Below are 22,854 nucleotides of genomic sequence, written 5' to 3' on the forward strand. Positions count from 1 at the left end.
CTTTCTATTAAAAGGAGGGGACAGGAGTGGCTGTTATAGTCCCAAAGTGATTTTAATAACCGGACACAGAAAGACTTGTGCTTAACAATTAGGTATTTTGATCACAGATGCTCTCCTTCCAGGTCATTTTCCCTCAACAAGTGTTGTTGACATAAACAAATCTTAAACAGAGGTGCCGTTTGATTTTGTTATTTAAAGTTTGCTCCGTGAGGGCAGCTGGCGGCCACAGTCTCTTGGCAAAGAGGTCCCTTTGTACCCTTCAGGTGGAGTCATTAGTAAATACCCATTCTCTGCTCTCTGCCCTCACTCCCCACCTTGGCCCCATTGGGAGGGCATCCAGCCCACTCTCAACTTTAAAGCCAAAATAAGACAAAACCCAGAAGCACAATAACGTATCAGAGATTTAAAAAGAGAGAGTGGAGGGGGGGAGGATATCTCATTAAAGTGAGGTTTCCCACGGCTCAAAGCTGGTTCCATCTTTATGTTGGTGAAACGTTACTTTCCCCCTGTAGCCATGCCATTTACGCGGTGCTCACCTTATCGGCCCGGACCACCAAGAACTGAGAGAGAAAACGATCAGGTGAATTTGCTCCCTTCTGCAAGGGCGGGGGAGCTCTTGCAGACAGAATCACTGATGGGATCAGAGAGCTCCAAAGGACTCCAGAGAGCGGGGGTAAGCAACCATTTCCTGGCACGAGAATGTGTATTGCTGTCGTTTGTCATTGAACTGGACCGAGGTGTTTGGAGGTTTCTGTATTTTCAGAATACTGGGTCTGCATGCAACCACCCCCATCCCTACCCCAGGTCTTAGCGTCTTTGCCTCCCTCCCATCCCCAGTACTCCAGGTTTCCAGTCCACCAACAACACTCCTCAAGAGAGGATTGGAATCTGGTTCTCTAGAAGCAAGCACATGCTCTGGGCAGGGGCGGGGGCTGTTTCCCAAAGGTCAGGTAGGGGTGGCATTCTGGTGCCATGCTTTATCTTCCTCATGCGTGGCAACACAAGGAAATGCGCTAGCTGGAAGGAAAACTCGAAGGAAGGCCACACAGGGATGGCCAAATTGGTCTCGTTGTACCCCACAGCTCTGCAAGGTTGCGGGCGATGGGGGAAGGGGGTTTGTGGCGAGGACGGGACACAGCAGAGACTAGGGCCTTGAGAAAAATCAGAAGGTTTATTAAAACAGCTCAGACATATTGGCTTATGAAGAGGTCAGTTCCCCCCCAACAAACACTAACCTTTTTCATTTTCTTTAAAGGTTAAAGGCTTATGGGTTGTTTTATAGAAAAAGCAATATAGTCATTAGAGTATATGCCAAAGGACTCACCCTCATTTATACATTTCATGCCGTCAGGTTCAAACTCTTTGCTTTGAATCACTGCTAGTGATTATGCTGGCCAAACAGTGCAGAGAATATGGGGGCTTTTAATGGCCGAGATGTTCGAAATGCCAAATAACAAAGGAATGACTTGCTTAGGACAGATGGAAACCATGACAGAAACAATGGGCTTTGAAGAGAACCATTTTCATGGAACTTACAGAAAACCAAGTCAAAACATGTCCCACGTACCCTCCAAAAGCAGCAAGAGCCCCTCGAGTGCTCCCTTCTCCCCCCAGAACTTGCACTCTGTCAATGTATAACATCCAAGAACTCACTGCATGCTAGGCAGCAGAGTGTCATCTCTCCCCTGGGATGCCGTGCCACATGACATCATCATGGAAAATCTGCTGTGGCACTGCCTTCTGGCCTGCCAAACCCGGGGCGGGGGCTGTAAGCTGATGGCCCATCTGAGCTTTTGCAATGAACGTGGGAGAAAACATGGGAAAGGGCTCAGGGGAGCATTGGCAAGTGGAGAGAGCTCATCAAGCGAGAGAGACTGCTGCCCCAAGCAGGAATATCGCTATGGCTCCACCAAGGAGGGAGGTGGGCGTGCTTCCCTGCCGCAGACCTGCAGCAGGAGGCCCATAGAGGGAACAGTTGTAGGTCACCACTTTCTAAATGTGATGGCCACTTCGACTCGCAGATAGCCTTTTCTTCGTTGGCACACGCCAGGCAGGGTCCCTCCACCACTACTGGCTGTAAAGCTCACCCATGATTCGGTTGGGACTCACCTTGGAATCCCACCCACAACTCCTTAACTGCTCCTGACCCCCTTGAAATGTGCAAACCAACAGGCAAGTTGGTGGCAAAGTCTCTATTAGCCCTCTCAATGAAACAGCATCCCCAAGAGGCCACCTGGGGTCCAGCACTTGCTGGGGGGGCAGTGGTGTGGGTACCTCCATACTCAGCCAACACCAGCCTGGCCCACCGGTTGTGAATTTGGTTCTGTTCGACCCTCAGAGGATGAAACAGTCTTCCCAGCCACATTTTCAAGTGAGCCTAATACTATTTGCAATTAGCTTTGCTTTAGTTTGCAGGGATTGAGGTTGGTTTGGTATTATGTGTGCGTGCGTGTGTGTGTATGTGTGTGTGTGTGTGTGTGGCAGAGGGACAGGAGGGCAGTCGGTGTTAGCTTTTCGGTTCAGCAGTGTTCACATTTACACGAAATCCCCTTGTGTAGGATTTCTAGATCTCCCGGCTGTGAGGCAGCCTTGTTCGGCTACTGTTACTGATTTCTCCCTCAAGAAAGACACAGCCAGGGAATAAAATCGGTAAGAGAGATTCTTATTCTCTGGAACTTAAAAGTCTTTCACCAGAGGTGTCTTCCAGTGTAACTTGGCGGAGCAGTTGGGATCTGGAAACAAGGATAACACACTAAAAACTTTGTGCTTTGCAAAGTCAACATCAGAAACCAATTCGTTAACAACGTGCCAAAGATAAGTTCCCTTGCTTTTTTCATAACAGGCTGAATAATTCCCAAGAAAAGCAGCAACCACTGTGTGTCGCGCTGCTCAGTTCTTGGGAAGGCCATGTCCCTTCATCTGTAATCGCACACCCCAAATGAATGTTTCCTCACTTGGACACCCACTTTGCCTTCTATGGTCAGGGTGCTTTTATACCTACTGGCCTTAAAGAGACCAGGAGGGCCTAAGAGTGATTGATGGGGCCCTTTTCTCACATTATTTATTATAACACACAGGCCAAATGCTTTCGAGTCAGGCTTTTCTTGGCACCCAACAATAAAACAGCCCAAGGGATGGCAGGGGGTTTTCAGAAAGCAAATCTGTGAGTCTATTTGTCTTTGAGGCTGTTCCAAACCAGTGCAAACCAATGCCTCGCATACCATTCAAAAGACCAGGAAAAAAACCCAAATTCCCTCCAGAGATCAAAAAGACCATCCCCAACTTACATTAAAAAGAAGAAAAGAAAAAGAAAAAAAGCTCAGGTTGAGTTATGGAATTGGCACATGATAGAAGAATGGAAGTCCAATTTACATGTGTAAACTGGCTTATGCGTTGTTTCTGAAAGAAGCATGTAGCTATGTTTGGAAATTAAATGTGGGAATGACAGTGTGTCTTTGGATTGCTGGAGAAACAAAATGATGTAATTGCACGGAGGCAAAATGTAAACAATGACAATTCTGCTGAAGGTCTGTTTGGCATCAGATAGTAAAACCTGTTTTTGTGCTCACAGGAGAGAAATGATAATCACTCTCCTTCTTAAGAAATCTTTTAAAGAGTGGAGGTGGGGGAACCCGGTACCCAGCTGGGGCACAGAGCCGGGGTTGGGAGGCTGGGGGTGGGTATGCTAGGTTGGATGTCAGCAAAATCTGCCAGCATTTCACAACTCTGGGCTTTTCCTACAAGTCACCTACCAGGGAGGGGGGTGGGTGGGCATTTTCTGCAAAATGAAAGCCAGAGAACTCACTGGGTACAAGAGCCCCAAGACATAGGAACTCTTTGCAACGAATCCACAGATGGTTAACTAAGTATAGGTGGATCTTCTGTGCGTGGAGAACAGGGGGTAGAGAAGGAAAAAAAAATGGAAGCAGTGCATGCATTCTAGCTGCAAGGGGGTGTCAACTACAACCGGTGTGTTTGCAACGCCCGAAAGCAGCCTCCACAGAGCAGTCTGTCCCCCGTTGAAGCTGCCCCCCAACACTGACCACTCTTGGGCTTCAGGCCATAACATCACCTCTTGATACTTACAGTCCCTCCATTGAGCACAACGGCCATCTCAGTGGGCTGATAGACATTGCTTCTAAACGGAGCGCTCGGTCTGTTTCCCAAGCTGCCATTGCGAAATCCCGCCGTTCGGAGAGCTGAGGGAGGGAGGAGGCAGCAACACAACACCCCCAAAAAAACACAAAACACACACACACAACAACAAAAAAAACAACCCACAATTTTGTTTTCTTCCCCTGAATCAACACCATGCCCCCCAGCACACACTCTGCAACCCCTTCCCCGCACCCCTCCCCACCCCTCCCCATTGTCACAAGCCAGATTCAAAACAAAAGTCACAAAGGGGCTTTGTTCTCTGGCTCTCTTGGAGCATGACCCATCTCAGTGGTGTTGGGAAGTTTGTAGAATCCAGGGCACAGGCTGCTGGGGTGGGGGGCAGGGTTGAGCCTCTACTGAGCCTCTACTTCTCCTCCGCCACTCACCCCCTCCCTGCAGCCCCTGCAGGCCCCGGGGGCGGGGGGAGCGGTGTGGGGAACAGAGAAGCACCTCTGCAAGCCTCAAAGCTCTCCTCTCTCAGCATACCAGGTCATTCGTGTCAAGTTCAACATCACACTGTTCAACCCTATTCACCACTTCTGGATACACAGAGGCAGACAACCCTAGGAATGTGGACAGAGTACACGACAGAGGCCGTCTTCATGGGAGGGTGACCGGAAAGACAACCCAGGGACTCCCACCACCCAGGGAAGGGCATTTCTGAACAGGAAAAAAGAGACAGCTGTAGCAAAGATGGGAGACTATGTCAGCACTTTTTAACGAACCTAAGAAAGGTGGGTGGCTCAGGGGGTTAAGTATCTGTCTGCCTTAGGCTCAGGTCATGATCCTGGAGTCCCCAGAGCCCCTTGTGGGGCTCTCTGCTCAGCGGGCAGTCCCCTTCTGTCTCCCCACTCCATCTCTTGCTCTCTCTCTCAAATAAAATCTTAAAAAAAAAAAAAGGTGGGTAAATAGTGTTTCTTATTTGCTGTGTGTTTTTAGAAGTCTAAATTTCCATTTTTTGTAAAGAAAACCCAAATTACACAAAAAGAGCTGGAGGAAACAAATGCATACTGCTAAGTGAAAGAAGCCAGTCTGTAAAAGCTATAGGCTGTGTGTGATTCCAACTACGATATTCTGCGAAAGGCAAAAGAACAGAGACAGTAAAAAGATGAATGACTGGGTAGGGATGGGGGTAGGGACGGTGGTGAGGAATAGGCTGGAGGACAGGGCATTTTTAGGGCAGCAACTACTCTTTATGATACTAGAATGGTACACGGCCAACATTATAGAACTGCACAAACAGAAGAGAATGAGCTTTAAAATGTAAATTTTGGACTTGAGTTAATAATACCATTATCAATACCGAATCACCAACTGTAACAAATGTACTACTAATGCAAGCTGTTAAGAGTAGGGGCATGTGGGAACTCCCTGTAGCTTCTGCTTAATTTTTCTGGAAAACTAAAATTGCTCTAAAAAAAATAGTCCATTAAAAACTAATACAGAATGCAGGAGCACTCCAAAAACAAAAGTCCATCTCATTTGTGACACGGACTCTCTATTATTTTCATTCTCATGAAGGCACTAATCTTGCTTTGCTAGGAAAAGACTCACTTAAAAGTCTTTTCTGAAGAGGGGTGCCTGGGTGGCTCAGTCGGTTGAGCGGCTGGACTCCTGATTTCGGCTCAGGTCATGACCTCAGGGTTATGGGATTGAGCCCTGTGTGAAGCCCCTGTGTGAAGCCCCATGGCACAGCAGACTCCTGGCTCCACACTCAGCAAGGAGTCTGCCTGTCCATCTCCCGCTGTGCCTCCTCCAGCTCATGAGTCCTCTCTCTAACAAACAAATAAATCTTAAAAAAAGGAAAAAAAGTCTTCTCTGCAGAGAGTCATTTTTCGGGCTGAAAAGTAGAAGAGAGCTTGGGATTTTTATTTTACTTGAGGCAGGAACCAAAATCACCTTAGTAATAGAGTGAACCTTTGCAGATAGCTGGCCAGCAGCTAGGCCAGCTTATACTTCTACTGCTTATACGGAGTGTGAGAAGTCCTTCATGTATTTTTTTTAAAGATTATTTATTTATTCATGAGAGACAGACAGAGAGAGAGGCAGAGACACAGGAGAGGGAGAAGTAGGCTCCCTGCAGGGAGCCCAATGCGGGACTCGATCCCATGACCCCAGGATCACACCCACAGCCGAAGTCAGATGCTCAACCACTGAGCCATTCAGGTGCCCCAGTCTTTCATGTATTAACTCATTTAATTTTCATAGCATGATAGGGTCATTATTTCCATTTTATACAGGGCACAGAGAGATTAAGTTACTAGCCCAAGGTCACACAGCTATAAAGAAGTAAAACCAGCATTTAAACCCAGGCAGAGAATCTGTGTTCTTACGCTATACTGGCTTCAGATACTGTTTTTAACTATCACACTTACTTAGAAGCAACTTGAGAGGTTTTTTTGTTTTTGTTTTTAAGATTTATTCATGAGAGACACAGAGAGGCAGAGATATAGGCAGAGGGAGAAGCAGGCTTCCTGCTGGGAGCCTGGTGCGGGACTTGATTTGAGGACCCTAAGATCACAACCTGAGCCAAAGGCAGATGCTCAACCACTGAGCCATCCAGGCACCCCAGAAGCAACTTGAGTTTAACTGACATTCAGAGAGGGGCAGCTCAGCCCAAACTGGACCAGAGAAACTGAGGCAGGGTGAGGAATGAATGTTTCCAGATGTAGGTAAACCTCTTTTGCTTTAGCAGCTCCATCCAAGCTTTCAAGCAGCTCATTATGCATGAGCTGAGCAAGGAGACACCTTTCCCTGGAAGTAGAGAAGGGGGAGCCAGGGAATGGCACCAGGGGCCAGAGGAGGTAGTTCATGGATTTTTAATAGTCTCAAATCCTAGCCTGCTTGAAGAGAGAACACTAAATAGCACTGCTTTCCTTAAAATGCAGAGACCAGGCCAGCTGTGGTGGAGGAATGTGACCCCAACACATTTTCCTCAAAGAAACAAAGGCTGGACTCTCCTCTCTACCGGCCATCTGTGGGGTGCCTTGGCCCCAAGGGCTCCCCTGTGTAGTGATTATTTGTGGTTCTCTGCTGGTCAACATCCCTCCCACATTCTGAGGCCCCTGAGGGGAGGGTAGGCTATGACTGCCTTCCACCCTGGCCTGAGGTTAGCATATGATTTCAACCTGGCCAATCAGGTCCAATCAGAGCCAACTCTGGGATTTTTGCTTAAGTATCCTGGGAAATGTTCCTCTTTTCCACAGGGATTCTATGTAAGCCTAGGGTTGTGGGCTGCCACTAACAGGGCCAAGAGATGGAGAAAGATCTAGTCATCACTCAAGCCTCCTTGGTCTAATTAATGCTTCCCGTAGCCCAATCCCCAGTACATTTATTTGTTGTTTTGTTTTTGCTTAAGCCAGGTCAAATCAGATGTTTTATTACTTGCAACCTCCAGTGCCTTACCTAACACCCTACTCTGACCTAGGTCAGCGGTGAGAGGCAAGCAGGGCTCATCCGGAAGAGTGTCACCACAGGAATCTAAGTTTATAGGGGGAATGCTAGCCTTCTCCTATCCAGACTCTGCAAGTGAGGCTAGATTGGCCCTCCCCTCAAAGCTGATCCAGGGCCTTCTACCAGGTCACTAAGAGTCAAGAGTTTAAATAGCCCTGAGTCCTAAGGAGATCTGAAACCCCAAATGCTCCAAAAGAAAGAACACTTTTCTTTACTGCTCCTTTGGAAGGTGAACATTTAATATGCTTTGTTAACGCTTTCCAAGATGTGATCTGAGGTGCTATATCCTTTGGTACATTTTAATTTTTTATCACATACCTCATGCCTTATGATAACTTTTATTAATAAGCAGGAGGTTGATGAAGTGGTATGTACCTGGGGTCTCATTCGGGGGTTGGGGGAGGAAATCTGGAAGCAAAGGCCACTGGGGCTTGACTGAGCCACAGGCCACCTGGGAATGCCCTTCCCATCTCTTGAAGATGTCAGGGATCTACTCTCAAGGGAAGAGGCCCAAAAAGCTGGCTGGCTAAAATGCAAAAGAAACAGAGCCAACTGTAACTCCTGGGCAAGGCCCCCAGTGGGGCCTGGTTCCCTAAAATACAAGCTGGCTGAGGTCAGCACCAAAGAAATAACAGCTGTTCTCACAATGGCAAGGGAGCATGCCCAGATGTTCCCCAGCCAGCAAAGCAACAGTTTCTAGAACAAGGGCAATCCCTAGCCGGGATGCCAAATTAGCCTCCGTGAGCTTTCTGAGGGAAAGGCCCACCTGTCTGGTCCCATGTGAATTTTGGTGGGGACACGTTTGGGATGATCCAAAACAGGGCTATTAAAGTCTGATAACATCCAAGGTTGGTGAAGAAATGGGGCTCTCCTACATTTATTAAGTGGTGTGGGGGCAGTATATTAGTTTAACTTTTAGGGGGGGCTGCTGGCAGTCTATACATCAAGATTTCAAGATGCAGGCTCTTACACGTGTCTAGGAATTTTTTTTTTCCCAAGAAGTTAATTGATCAAGGGCACAAAGATGAATGTTCACTGCAGCTCTGCTTATACAGAAGGCCAAAAACAAGTGGAATATTCACCAGCGGAGGATCAGAAAAATAAATTATTGTGCCCAAGGAAAGCTCTGCATCATGAAAAGGATACCAGAACTCTGTAGTCGCTGACCTGGAGAGGCCTCAATCCATGATACAATATTGCTTTAAGCAAACACTGCAGAGCAGTACTTAGATCAGTGGTTACATCGTCAAGTCACTTGGTGAGCTCAAAAGACCTAAACCCAAACAGATTTAGTCAGAACCGGGATGGGGGGTAGGCACTGGTAAATTTTTTTTACGCTGCCCAAGTGATTTTTTTTCCTCCAAGTGATTCTAACGTATAGTTTGGTTAAGTACAGCTCTATGGGTTTGGTGTGTGTGTGTGTCTGTGTGTGTGTGAGAGAGAGAGAGAGAGAGAGAGGAAGAGAGGGAGACAGGTAGAGAGACTATGTGTGCTCACCAAGAGATGTCTGGCAAGATGGGCACAAACAGCAGTAACTGCCTTTGGGCAAATGGGATTCTGAGCAATTTTTGTTATTTTTACTTGCTGAAACGTCTACGTGATTATTATAGCTATTGTCATCAAAAGGGAAGGATAAAAGCTATTTTTATTTTGGAAAAGAAAGGGGACAGAAAGACAACTTACTTGGCTTTGGAATGTGCCACAGTGTGAAATAGCTGGGGGCGTGGGGCACCTCTAGATGCCCCGATCACCCAGCGTGCCAGCCCTGGTACTGCTGGTACTGACCTGGGTCCTAGATAACTTTCATCTCTGGATCTTATGTGGATAGAACATACTGGCTGCATTGTCACAAGAAAAGATGCATGTAGGGAACACCAACTTTCCCCCCTCCCTGCTTTTAAGAGTGTGAGCTTAAACGAGTTGCCTGATACCGCCTAGACCTTGGTTTCCTGCTCTGCAGGAAATGAATGGAACTGATAAACCCTGTCTCCTCAATGCACAAAGTTGTTCTGAACATCTGTGAGACAAGAGTCACTAAAGTGCTTTGGGAAGAGGTAAGTAATTCTGTGGTAGACTAATCAAGCATCAGGGCTCTGGAATGAGCCTGTGAGGGCTCAAGCCCTGGCTTTGCCTCTTAGGTAAGATGCATAGCCCTTCTGTGCCTCAGTTTTCTATCTGCAAAATGGACTTTAATGGGTTATTGTAGGGATTAAATGAGATTAGCCACTAAAATGTTCAGAATGGTGACCGGTCCATGGTAAGCACTTATGAAAGGTTAGTCATCCTTACTTTTGAAGACCCTACTACTTTGGTAGTTATAGCATCCCCATTTCACTGCAAGTAAACTAGACCATCAGGTTTAATACCAAGGATTCTTAACCTCCAGGGGGTCACAGACAGCTTTCAGAGTCTGATGAAGTGATAGACAAAAATCCTGCAGTGAGTATACAAAAATGCACACCCATTTCAGAAGTTCCTACTATCTTTTAGGTCCAGGGGGAGTCCAAGGGTCTCATATAGAGAGGACCCTATTCCAGGGGGAGCCAGGGAAGAGGTGGCTCCACCAGACCCCAGGAACCAGCCAGACTCCTGACCTCTGCTCATGACATTCCCTGGAGGGCCCTCTGGGCTCACAGTGATGATCTCCATCCTGACCCCCCTTGTCCTGGCAACATGGGGAGCCAGCGCCACCAAAGCTGATGCTCATTCTTGTTAAATCCTTTGACAAACATGGGCTTGCTGGCCTGGGACTTTCTAACAAGAACGATACAGCTCTGATAAAGACCACACCAGGGTTTCTAGCCTCATCCACAGTTGAGGCCATTGGTGTTCCCTACTGCTGGTCTGGTCGGGAGCTGGAGGTACAGAGGAAACTGGGCACATCCAGGTGGGGAGGGCTCTGGGTGGCCTTTGAGGATCTGATGCCTCGATGTGCTTCTCCCTGCCTGCAGGGGACAGGTAGGGTACACTCAGCACTCAACCCAGGAAGGTGGACTCCGCAGTCATGTCTGGCCAGTGAACACTGCCCAGCTGCCTGGGTGAGCATCACTGAAAGGGGACCCTGACCATTTGGAATGGACCATCTCCTAGCTGTATGTCTTTGGCAAGTTACTGAACCTCTTAGAGTCTCCATTTATTCATCTATAAGATGGGGATAATATCAGGACCTACCTCACTGGGTACAGCAAGGGAAGTTAAGGACTTAGAATAATACCTGGCACACAGGGGCGCTCAATAAACAACAGCTAAGTAATCAGTACTACTCCTGCTGTGGCTACTACTACTATTAATGTGGTCATTATTAGAGCCCCTGATCTATCTTCAGGCAACTGAGAAAAGGCGATTTTATTTAATCTCAAATGCTGGGAACCTAGCAGACTCACTTGAAGTAATGACTCGAAGAGATACTTCTGAAGCATCTAAAGCAGGGGCTTCGAGTGCCTGCACCACATCCTCTAAGCTCACCTCTGAATCCTGCTGCAGGGGTATCAGACAGTCCTGGGTACCCAGACAGCTGTCACCTCTAGTGTCCAGCAAGTCTCTCAGAAGCCAAGAGAACTTATTTGGCCAGGGTAATGGGGGATGTGGCAATGAGAGCGGGAGACAAAGGACATACATGACAGTGGGTGACTGAGGAGTTGGTGGCAAATGCCGCAGGCTCCTGATCTGAAAGATCAAGTCTGAGGCTTGTTCTACACGCATCCCTGTCAGGTCCAAGCTCCAGCTTACTACAGCAGTCACCAACCCACTGATGTACTTGTTGGTTGTTTCTGGCTTCCTGGTCTCATTATCCCTCCCCTTTCCTTTGCAGGGAACACCTCCCAGGTAAGCCAGCTGCACCCAAGTCTCAGGCTTTGCTTTCAGGGGAACCCAACCAAGACACACATCCAGCATGCCAGGTCCTGGGAACCCAACCAAGACACACATTCAGCATGCCAGATCCCTCAGTATGTTACCTCTCACAACAGCGTTAGAGGTGCATTCTCTCATTATTTCTCTTTTACAGATGGGAAGAACTGAGGCTCAGAGAGGTAAAGCAATTTGCTCAAAGCCATACATCTAGGAAGTACAGAGGCTGGATTTGAGTCTGGGAATCTGACTCCAGGGATCAATTCATACACACCTAATGGCGGAGGTGGGGAGGAGACACAAACGTTGCCCCCAGTATGCCCTGCATCCATCTAGGACCTGGACTACAAACTCAAACACTTCTAGGTAGCAGGGAATTAATGGTAATATGTTATAGCAGCCGGGTTGGGGAGCAATAGGGGAGTGGTGGGGAGTGTGGTAAACACAAAATGGATCCCCACCTAAAGGAACGGCCGCTTGGCCTGTTCCATAATTTGGCTATTATAAACAATGCTGCAGTAAACATAAGGGTGCATATATCCCTTCAAATTAGCATTTTCACATTCTTTGGGTAAATAGCCAGGAGTGCAATTACTGGATCATAGGGTAGTTCTATTTTTAATTTTTTGAGGAACCTCCATACTGTCTACCACAGTGGCAGCCCAAGTGTACATCAATAGATGAATAGCTAAAGAAAACTTGGTATATGTATCATGGAATATTATTCAGCCTTAAACAAGAATGAAATCTTGCCATTTGCAACAACATGGGTGGATCTACAGAAGGATCTATAATGCTAAGCAAAATAAGCCGGTCAGAGAAAGACAAATAATGTAATGATATAAAGACGTAATGATTTCACTCATATGTGGAATTTAAGAAACAAAACAAAGGGGGCTGGGTGGGGGGAGACAACCCAAAAAACAGATTCTTAACTATAGACAACAGATGGGTTACGAGCTGAGAGGAGGCTGGGGATAGGGGTGGATGGGTGAAACAGGTGATGAGGATTAAGAATACACTTACACTGATGAGCACTGAGTAATATATGGAGCTGTTGAATCACTAGATTGTACCCCTGAAACTAATATAACACTGCACGTTAACTACACCAGAATTAAAATTAAAACTAACAAACAAACAAAAAGAGCAGCTACAACTCCTGAGCGGCAGCACCTTCCAGCCTACACTGGTTCAGATCAGCTCTAGACAATCGCTGCCGGGTGGGAATGTCAACCCACCATTGCCAGAGCTGACTTTTCCAAAGAGGTGAGAAATCTGGAGTTTTATATTACATTAGTTGCCAACTGATAGGAAGAAATGCTAAATAAAAATCCACCCCTGGGCCAGTGATAGCGCAGAGGCCAATGTTTGTGGGCTCCAATCTGCCAGGACTGCCCCGGGAGGACGGATCCCCACTAGAGAGAAAGAAGGGAGGCCTTTGGGGGCACATGGGCCCGGAGCCTAACCCAGCAGGGTGGCGACCGTGTTACCTGCATTGTGTTCATCCATCGAGAAGGCTTTGTTCTCCATGTAGGTCCGTGGCAGCTGCACGTCCTCCTCAAACGCTGTCTCCCGCATTCTCGGCTGCGAGGTGTCGAAGTAGTTGGGCGTGTTCTCCTGTGGGGCTGGTAGGATGGTGCAGTGGATTTCGGGGATGGCGTGGAAGATGACGAAGACCCAGCCGCTGGCCACCAGCGTGATGGCCAAGGTGGGGTCGCCCCAGGCGTCTCCCTGCCGCAGCTCGGCGTTGCCAAAGAGGTACATGGTCATCCAGGCCACCCAGATGAGCACAGAGAGGAAGGCTGTGACCAGGATGCAGGCCCCGTTCTGCTTCCATTTCTTGAACTTGCCGCACAGCGTGAAGAGCGCCAGCCCCAGGGTGGCCACCAGCAGTACCATGTCGTAGATGAGGGCCATCACGAAGTCCATGGGCTCGTAAGCACAGGCCGGCTTTGCGTCGCGCAGAACAGTCAGCACCAGCCACTCGATGGCGATGATCACCTGCACCAGCATCAGGCACAGCGCCACACCAACCAGCTGCCAGCCCGAGGGGCTCTTGCCGTGGCGCACCAGCCTCCGCACGCGCCACGCCTGGCTCAGCAGGCAGGAGAAGCAGAGCGCGAAGAGGACGCCCCAGAGGAACCGGCGCACCGAGCAGATAGTCTCGTCTTCCCGGATGATGAAGGCAAATGTCAGCCCGAAGAGGCCCAGGGTCCCCAGAAGGAAGAGGAAGTGGAGGCCCACGGGGTCCTTCTTCTCCTTGTCCTTGATAAATGGTAGCCGCACCAGCAGGATGAGCATCAGGAGCAGCGTGATCAGGGCGCCTGCCCCAGCCACCGCCTCCACCACGATGCCCCAGATGGTGTCCAGGTCGCACAGGGACACGTACTGAGGGAGGAGATCCAGTCCACAGCCCCGGGATGTGCTGGCGTTCTCAGAGGCCCCGGAGGCGATCACAAAGAGTAGGAGGAAGGCGAGCACCTTGTGGGTTCTCATCTTTCTCTCTGGCACCAGAAATGTTCCAGAATATTGAGGGGGGGGGGGTTGGGAGGGGGGTTTGGAGGGAGAAAAAGATTGATTCAGTGTAAGATTTCCCACTTTGCTGACTTTAAGACCCACCTCATTTGGAACCTGCTGGCCCACAAGGCACATTTGACAGATCAGAAAAAGGCACCCCTTTCTCCAGACAGCACAGCCCCTGGGGCTGTGAAAGAGGGGGGGCTGGGAAGGGGGTGGTGGTACAGGACCCTGATTTCAGCTCCCATCTGCAGCCTTGATCTGGCACAGTCAACAATCATGAATCATCACTGCTAGTGACTGGTGAAGAGGGTGAGAGAGAGATTCACTCTGTATACTCTTTTGTATTCGTTGATTTTTATATTCTGTGCTACGTCTGACCTCTTCAAACATAAGGGAATGGAAACAAAACTGAAGAGTTATAGCTATGAGCCCAGCACTGTGCTGAGAATGGTATGCACTGCCTCTTTCCAGCCTCTTGATGGTAACGGCTTAATATTTACCTATGACTCACTCTAAGCCAGGCACCGGGCACATCCAGTCCTTACACTGGTGACAAAACAGGGTCTCCAGGAGGTCAGGACACTTAACCAAGGTCATACCACCCAGCTCCTAGAAGCATACCCTCATTTCAAACACAGTGTATCCAAAATGAATTATCATCCTGGGTTCTCCGTTTCCCTCGCCCCTCAGACCTCCTCCAAAGACCTCCAGAGAAACCATCCTCACGGCACCCTCTACCTCTCCCAGGGCGCCTGCAGGATCCCCCTTGGCACTCTTTCAGGCCCCCATGAAAGCTGGACTCCACACAGCAGCCATGGCAAATGGGCTTAACCCAAGTCTCATCTTACCCCTCCTCCTCCCTCTGCTTGAGCTTTCCCAACCGGTTGCTTGGAAAACTGTTCCTCACCCCCACCTAATGTCACCCTCTCAGGCCTTGGCCAAGGTCACAGCTCCATTCCTCTTCACCAGAGCCTCCTGTCTCTCTCTCTCTCTCTCTCTTTCTTTCTTTCTTTGTTCTAATAGTTTTTTCTTTTTTCTTGCCTCTTTACTTTGTTTCTCCCATTCCCTTCTTGCTCTTTTCCCGGTGTTTCTCCACGGCAAGATGCAGGAGGACAGGGACACCATTAAGTTCATCAGGGTCAACCAGGGTTTCTCAACCTTGGAGTCTTTGCTGTGAGGGGCTGTCCTGTGCATTGTAGGATGTTCGGCAGTACCCACGGCCTCTATCCACTAGATGCCCATGGCACACCCACTCCCCCAACCTAAAAATGTGACAACCCCAAAATCTTTTGACACTGCCAAATGTCCCCTGGGGAGGGAGGGCATGCAAATTCATCAGGACAGCGCCACTGGTGTAGACTCCAGCAGTAGCACACAGTGCTGGCACAAAGTGGATGCTTAGTAAATGCTGAATGAATGAGAGGCTTATTCACTAGGACTCTTTCCTCTACCCCACTGCCACCAGCTCTTGCTTTTGAACGGAGCCTGGCCTTCAGAAAGCTATGGCCTACACAGCTCCGCTCTGATGCCTGTTTCCAGGCAGCTCAAGCTGGACCTATTGTCTTAGCTCCACCCCTGTGTGAGGTTGTAACCAGCCACATCCAGGCAGCTCCAGCTTATCCCTGGGGCTTCCTTAAGTAAATGCAGTATCGACCACCTCTCTCTTTCTCTCTCTCTCTCTGCTCCTTTACGGGATCCCAGGAGCAGCTCTGATCCTGCCTTGGCTGTGAAGCCATTGAGTGGGATAAATTATTGATGCCGCCAAATGAGAAGGAGCCTTGTGCTATAGGGATCGTCACCTTTGCCTATAGATGAGGGAAGGCAGGTTCAGGACAGAAGGCATCTGGCAAGAGGTGCTTAAGTATGCATCCCAGTATTCTACTCAAGCAAATTAGGGGTAAGGATGCACTCTAGATGTTGGCAGTCAGACTCCTGGTCCAGTCACTATTCACCCTGCCAATTAGCTTCCCTTTTTTGGATTAAGCCAGTTTGAGCTGGGTTTGTGTTACTTGCCAACAAAGAAATCCTATTATTCCTTCCACATCATGGGGCCTCCTTCTTCCAGGATGTCCTCCCTGCCCAATGTCCAGGCATGCAGATGCAACCAATAGCAGTCAGGAGCTTTAGTGGGATCCAGTTGTCTCTTGTGGATCATTATCATTGTTAAGGATGGCCAGGAGGTGACGACAGCCACCCCACTCTACAAAACAATGTCGAGGATGATCAAGAGGGCTACAGACTGCCTCACAGAATGAAGCTGAGACTGGCTCATCTAGGATTTCTGAGGGAATTCAGAATTGTCCTCCAGAGTTTTCTACCCCTGCCAGAGGGACAATGACAGTAACTGGCTCATAATGCTTACCTCGCTGTAGGCATACTTTCATTTACTTCATATATATTAATGCCTTTTCTGCAGTGACACTATGAGGCAAGTACTCTTACCATCTCCATTTTTTAGTAAATAAAACATGGAGATCAGCTGGCTTGTTCGAGGTCACACAGCTAGAAAGTGGTGGAGCCAGGGGGCAAACAATTGTACTATTGTTACCTGGGCCCTTACTACAGACCAGGACTTTGGAAATGTCACCTGGTGAGTGAGCCCTTTGCTGGCCAGTCTGTCTTAAACAAGGTCCTTCCTGTCCCCATTATGCTCTACACCAGTACTTTTGATTTTTGTCTTTGTAGCGTTTGCCACAATTGCCAGATATTTTATTACCCTTTTGGACTCTTCCCCCGCTCTCCCATGTCCAGGGTTTTGTCTGTCTTGTTCTGCACTAACTTGCTAGTGCCTGGCTCATGGGCAGGGCTTACAACCCAGCTGCTAAACAAATGGATTGATAAAAACGGTCTCGCCCCTCCTGTTACCCCAGATGTTCTGGTTGTGGTCTTTTTTTTCTAAAAGGTTTTATTTAGGGGATCCCTGGGTGGCTCAGTGGTTTTGCGCCTGCCTTTGGCCCGGGCGCGATCCTGGAGTCCTGGGATCAAGTCCCGCGACGGGCTCCCGGCATGGAGCCTGCTTCTCCCTCTGCCTGTGTCTCTGCCTCTCTCTCTCTCTCTCTCATAAATAAATAAAAATAAATCTTAAAAAAAATAAAGGTTTTATTTATTTATTCATGAGAGACACACACACAGAGAGAGGCAGAGACACAGGCAGAGAGAAGCAGGCTCCATGCAGGGAGCCCAACGTGGACTTGATCCCGGGACTCCAGGATCACACTCTGGGGTGAGGGCAAACCACTGAGCAACCCAGGGATCCCCCAGCCACCCAGGGATCGATCCCCTGGTTGCGGTCTTATGGAGGAAAGAACTGACTGACTGGTTTAAGTCAAAGTTTGATCCTCAGGCCGCCAACAGCAGCAGCGTCACTAGATACTCGGACTCTCATGGGGAGGGGGGTGGAGGCCTAGCCCCCTGGGTTTCAGCAAGCCCTGCAGCAAACTCCAAGTGTGCTCAGATGCTTGGGCACACCGAGGTTCGAGAAGCTTGGACATAGGCAGCAGGGGTGGCCAGGAGCCATGGCCCCAGTGAGTTCACCTCACCAGCCCTGCCAGAGACCCAGCAGGAGGCATCCACTGTCAGGTCAGCCCCATCCAGCCGGGTGGGCCACTTGGTGCTCCCTCCCACCAAAAGAGCAGTTCTTCAGGAATCCCTAACTGAACAATGCCAGATTAGAGGTTTCAAGTCAGCCGCAGGCAAGGCTGATTGGGTTGGGATGAATATATGGCAACAAACCCATGGGATGTAGGCGTGCGGCTCCTCAAAAGGAGGAATGAACAAATGTGAACGAATGCACAAGCCTCGGCTCACATACTAATTACCTTTGCTGCCAGGCAGGCTCCCAGAAATGTGACTCATTCAGAGGCTCTTAAATACGCTATCTCCTTCTCTCCCTCTCTCCCTCTCTCTCTCTCTCCCGATCCCCTGTCTACACCCCCCCCCCCCCCCCCCCCCGTCCCTGCCGCAGAGGGGCCAGAAGCCTCCGGCAGGTGGAGGAGCAGCACGCTCCATTTCTCCACGAGCTGGGGCCTGCAGAGGCTGGAAAAAATGCAGGCAAGTTTCCTTGTGTGAGGACAGTGCTGCCTGCCCAAAGGCCACACGCAGGCCTAGTTCTCCCAGCCCCGCTCCTCATCAAGCAGGGTGAACTTCTGAGCGGGATCTTTGGGTTTCAAGTTCTGCCCCCGCCACCTGCCAGCAGCACTTTGTGACGCTGGGCAGCTGAGTTAACCTTTCTTGCCTCAGTTTCCTCATCTGCAAAACAGGGGTGTTAGCGGCACCCCTCATTGTTGTGAGGATTAAAATAATAGGTTTTAGGACAGTGGATGACACAGGGCAAGCACTTATATAAGCTGTCTGTTAAATAAATAGAAATGACTGGCAAACATTCCCTCGTCAGAGGTTATGAACTTTGCTGACTGCTTTTCCAGGAGGAGCAGTTGCCATGGAGATGGGGTGGGAAGGGGGCTCACCCAGATGTTTGTCCAACACTGGTTTCCAGCTTCCCCCATCACAGCAACCAAAGAGATCCCTGAGGTGGTGCGAAAGGGAGATGCCCTGGGTGGTAGTCTGCCCTGGGAGGCTCTAAACTCACCTGATCCCAAAGCAGGTGCTCTAAGTGGAAGCCTCACTATGAAGATGGTTTTCCCACGGGAAACCCAGGCCAGCCTGGGGGCCCTGAAACTGGGTATTCCTGTCAAGAAGTCAGAGCCAGAACACCCAGAGACCAGACGCTGGCCATTCTCTTGGGAACCAGTGTCCTCATCTACCCACTACCCAGAAAAGAGATGCGAGATGTATAAAATCACTCCAAACACCATTTTGCCCAGCCTCGCTTCAGTGGCTCCTAGCAGGGCTCTAAGGACGCCTCTACCTCAGTGTCCCTTTGCCGTGCCCAGATCAGAGGCATCTTAAACCTATCTTCTCTAACGACGTGGAAGAGATGCTAGAACCTGGAAGGGAAAGAAAAAAAAAAAAAAAAAGCAGGTGGGGTAGGGGCTTTCCTACTCCTGGGCAGTCAGTAGTTCGGTACCTGGATGAATGCCGGGCACAGAATTTACACTTCTATCCGTCTCCTCTAGAGTGGAAGACCTCAGTGGGAGTGAAGCCAGACATAACTATGTGACATGCGGCATTACTTAACCTCCCTGACCCTCAGTCTCTTCCTCTATAAAAGAGAAAGATAGTGCCGCCTTCCAAAGCCAGTGTGAAAAGTGCATGAAAAATACTCCGCAAGGTGCTTGGCACACTGGGAGTATGGGATCCCTGTTTATTAGGAAGACAATTATGATTCCATGGTCCTTCCTGTTGGGAAAATGAGAGGTGAGGCAGCTTGGCCAGAGGCGCACTGGAATTCCCAGGCCAAGCTGGGACTAGGACTCCCAACTCCTGACCTGAGGCCCTTACATGATACCTCTGGTTTGAGCCCTCACCCCATGTCTGGAAGAAGGCCAGGATGAAGCTGTGGAGCCAATCTCCCCACGCACCCCAGCATTACACTCCGTCCCAGCCTACTCCCGTTATAGCCGACGGTGCATTTCCTGCTCTGCAAGATCAAACTGTTACAAGGTTTCCTGACATTAAGCTCTTTCCCAGACCCACAATCTCACCCTCTGATATCTTTTCCAAGTGACACCATCTCATAACCTTCATTTCTCAATGCTGCCCGGACCACCAGCCTATTTGGGGGCCCTTGAATTTAATAATCCTCCTAGGTTAGTAAACAGGGTTGCCAGAACACAAGCTCCAAGATCCATGAATATGGAAAGCAGCTCCAATCCTGTAAATAAAAGCAATCATTTAAATGCAAATTGCATCCTTGGCTGTCCGTTCAGGGGTGGATGGTTCCTCTTGGGCTGTAATTCGGAGAAGAAAATGTGACTAACTCAGAACCCCCAGGAAGCTCTGCTGTGAAGTGCTTATAGGGCCAAGGGCTCTGGGAGGGGGCCCCTTAAAGTGGACAAGAACTGCCTCAAAGTGGGATGTGAATTTTAAAACCTCAGCTGCTCCTCCAGTGGGCTCACAGGAAAGGACAGGCTCAGAGCGGTCCCCACAGGCCAGAGAGAGCCCCTCGGAGGCTCCCGGCGCCTTGCCATCCCCAGAGGCAAAATGAAAGGGGAGCTGCTTTCAGTCTCTGTGTTGAGGTCAGGAGGAGCTTTTAAAACTCCAATCCTTTGGCTTCCCACTTAAAATCCTCCGAGGGTTCACTGGCCCAAGGAGAATAAAACCTAAACTTTCCCCGGCCCAAAGATTGGGATCCGGCTGGTCCTATCATCCTTTCCCACCCACCCCCTCCACATCTGCCTCGAGCTCCAGCCACAATGGCCTTTGTTCAGTTCTAAACTCATTCCCACCTCTAAGCCCTACACTTGCGGTGGTCCTCCAAGACCTCCCAGAGGTGGGCCCTCCATCTTGCCAGGCTCCCCAAAAATGTCACTCCTGAGAACGGTCTCTCCTACAGAAGCCAACCCTCATCACTGTATTGGACATCCTCCCGTGTTATTTGCCTGGCAGCCCTTACCCCAATTAGAAGTTATATCTACTTACTATTTATTTACTTATTTAGTTATTCACTTGCTCACCCACCTGGCCCCGGCCTGGAGAGCGGTGGGCTTGTCGGTTTTCTACACTGTAGTGCCCCAGCTTCACTTCTGTGGCTGGTACACGGCCGCAAAGACCAAGTTCAGCAATAAGGAGTCGGAGCTTCTCTAACATGACTGCTTGTCTTGCTGCCTGCCCCAAATGGCGACTTCTTTCCCCTTGCATTTTTCTCCTTCTCAACTCAGCTGACCCCTTTTCAGACTCAGAGCAGGGAACACACAGAAAACCCTTCACTCCAAGGCCTAGATACAAAACCGGCCGCGGGGAGGGCTCCCGCCCCACAGATGATGATTTGCATTCTATTTACATGCTATTTGCATGCAGCTTAACTCGAAGTCAAAACCCACCCAGGGCCCCCACCCCACCGAGGAAACTTCTGAATCAAGGTTCCTTGGCTGAAGTTCCCGTGGCTTTTGTGCCTCACTTTCCCCCTCACTTCTCTCGTCTTTTCGAGGACCCCCGGTTCCTCCCCCTGGGCTCTGCTCAAGTACCCCCCATCCTGGCGCAGCTGGGCAGCCAGTGTGGCGCGTGGGCCGGGGCCCCGGGCAGGGACGCCGCTGCCCGCCACACTCCAGGGGCCTTTGTCCGCGCTCCAAGGAGCCGCCCCCTTCGCGAACGGGGAACGAGTTGGGAGGCGGGGGGCGGGGGGCGGGGGGCCTGGCTAGGCCTGGGTGTGACAGCGGGGGCCAGGGGACGAACTCGCGAGCCGCGCTGGGGCCGTCCTCTACCGCAAGGTCGGCGCCCCGCTCCCCCGGGGCCCAGGCGGGTGCCGGCGTTGGGGACCCCGGGATGTGCGGGGCTGGGAGCCCGCGTCCCGCAAGGGCAGCGAAGGCACCACTGCACGGGCTAGTCCTCAGCCCCAGCCAGCCGCTCGCCATTGTATGCAGCCGTCCCTCGGCCCCAGGTCTCCGCTCGGCCGCCCTCCACCCCCTCCTCCCCGCCCCGCGCGCTGCTCGCTCCTCGTCCCGTAGTGCGCAGGCACCGCCGGCTGCAAGCCTGGCCCCCGGCCCCTGCGGCAGGTGCCGCCGCTCACCCCCAGAGCCCGGCCCCCGTGAGCAGGCTCCGTCTGCCCTGCGGTCAGCCCCCACGGGCGGAGCACGCGGCCCCGGACCTGCCCGCGGCTCTCCGCACGAGTCACCGGGTGCGGCTGGACTCCCTCGCGCTACTCCCAGCTGTCCTTTACCTGTGGTCGCCCCCAGACCCTGCTCTGAGACTCCGATCTCCACCTGGTCCGGGTAGCCAGCACCCTCCCCCGCAACCCCGGCTTAGAGGTCTCCAGCCCTCCCCTCCCCCGCCCGCCCTCTGCGGCTCCTCTCCCGCCGCACTGTGGTTCCCCCCTCCTCGATCTCCCGTCTCCCTCAGCCGACTGACCCCCTGGGTGGGGGGGGGCGCTTAGAAGGGCCCAAGAAGCGGACTCCCCAATCCTCCCAAGTCCACGGCGGGAAAAGTTTGTGGGGTCCTAGCAGCGCCCTCCACCCCATCGGCGCGGCTCGCACTCACCGACCCCCGCGGCTTCGCAGCGCCGACGCTCCTGTTGGTCCTTGGCCTCAAGTCACATCTCTGCAGCGCGGCCGCGGCCCCCGCCCCGCGCGCGCCCGCCCGCCCGCCGGTCCCCGCTCACTGCATCGCCCTCGAGAGCCGCTGCCGCGCGAGGCGCCCCCTGGCCCGGCCCGCGCCGCTGCAGCCGCCGCGACCCGCCCCCTGCTGGCCCCGCCCTGCTGGCCCCGCCCCTGCCGCCCCCGGGGCATCCGGCCCCGCCCCCCGCCCCGGCCCCGCGCGCGGGTCCTCGCGGCCCCAGGCGGCAACTGCGCAGCGTCTCTCCACCCGCTCAGTCCTCTCGCTCCTTTCAGGGAGCGCTGAGACGACCTCTTTTCAGGGTCCCAAATTTGGAGACACTTCCCCCACATTCACAGTGCACCCGTAAGCGGTCCAGACGCACCGGACATCTCCCCAAGTTGATTCGTTTGCAAGGACACACACACACACACACACACACACGAGGGATACTCCCACGAGTGTCCTAGTACAGGACACTCTCCAAAGCGGGTTCACGAGCAGTGACTTCCCCTCACCGTACACGCACCGGGTCCTGCACGCAGAGGATCCCGCGGCTTGGCCTCCTCTAGCGAGTGTCCACCTGGGCACGTTCCGCTCCCCCCACCCCGCCCCAACTTGTCACTGTCCCTTTGCACACACCGCTCAACGCTCGAGCCCTTGGCTACCCCAAATATACAGGTTCACACGGTGCATCTTTCACCTGGGTCCCTACGCAGAACC

At 51.2% G+C, this 22,854-nt stretch overlaps 2 protein-coding genes across 4 annotated transcripts in view; one reads left to right on the forward strand and one right to left on the reverse strand.

The window, feature by feature from the left end:
• IQCK (IQ motif containing K) overlaps nt 1-5,057 on the forward strand; it is a 135,953-nt gene extending 130,896 nt beyond the window's left edge. The window contains exon 11 of the transcript XR_013384990.1: nt 513-5,057. The gene's annotated coding sequence lies outside the window, so the exon portion shown is untranslated. The remainder of the gene's footprint in view (nt 1-512) is intronic.
• GPRC5B (G protein-coupled receptor class C group 5 member B) lies at nt 1,153-22,236 on the reverse strand. Of its 3 annotated transcripts, none has more exons than XM_077906806.1 (4): nt 22,078-22,236; nt 12,954-13,967; nt 4,087-4,199; nt 1,153-2,732 (listed from the first exon to the last, which is right to left on the reverse strand). In XM_077906806.1, exons 2-4 carry the CDS (start codon nt 13,957-13,959, stop codon nt 2,688-2,690), a joined length of 1,164 nt encoding a protein of 387 aa, XP_077762932.1. In that variant the 5' UTR covers nt 13,960-13,967; nt 22,078-22,236; the 3' UTR covers nt 1,153-2,687. The 3 variants fall into 3 exon arrangements, with proteins under 3 accessions (XP_077762932.1, XP_077762930.1, XP_077762931.1); XM_077906804.1 differs by having other exon boundaries at nt 1,153-2,752; XM_077906805.1 differs by lacking the exon at nt 22,078-22,236 and adding an exon at nt 20,563-20,842 and having other exon boundaries at nt 1,153-2,752.
• Nucleotides 22,237-22,854: the final 618 nt, after the last annotated feature.

Source organism: Canis aureus, chromosome 8 (assembly GCF_053574225.1).
Source record: "Canis aureus isolate CA01 chromosome 8, VMU_Caureus_v.1.0, whole genome shotgun sequence".
Taxonomy (NCBI): Eukaryota; Metazoa; Chordata; class Mammalia; order Carnivora; family Canidae; genus Canis; species Canis aureus.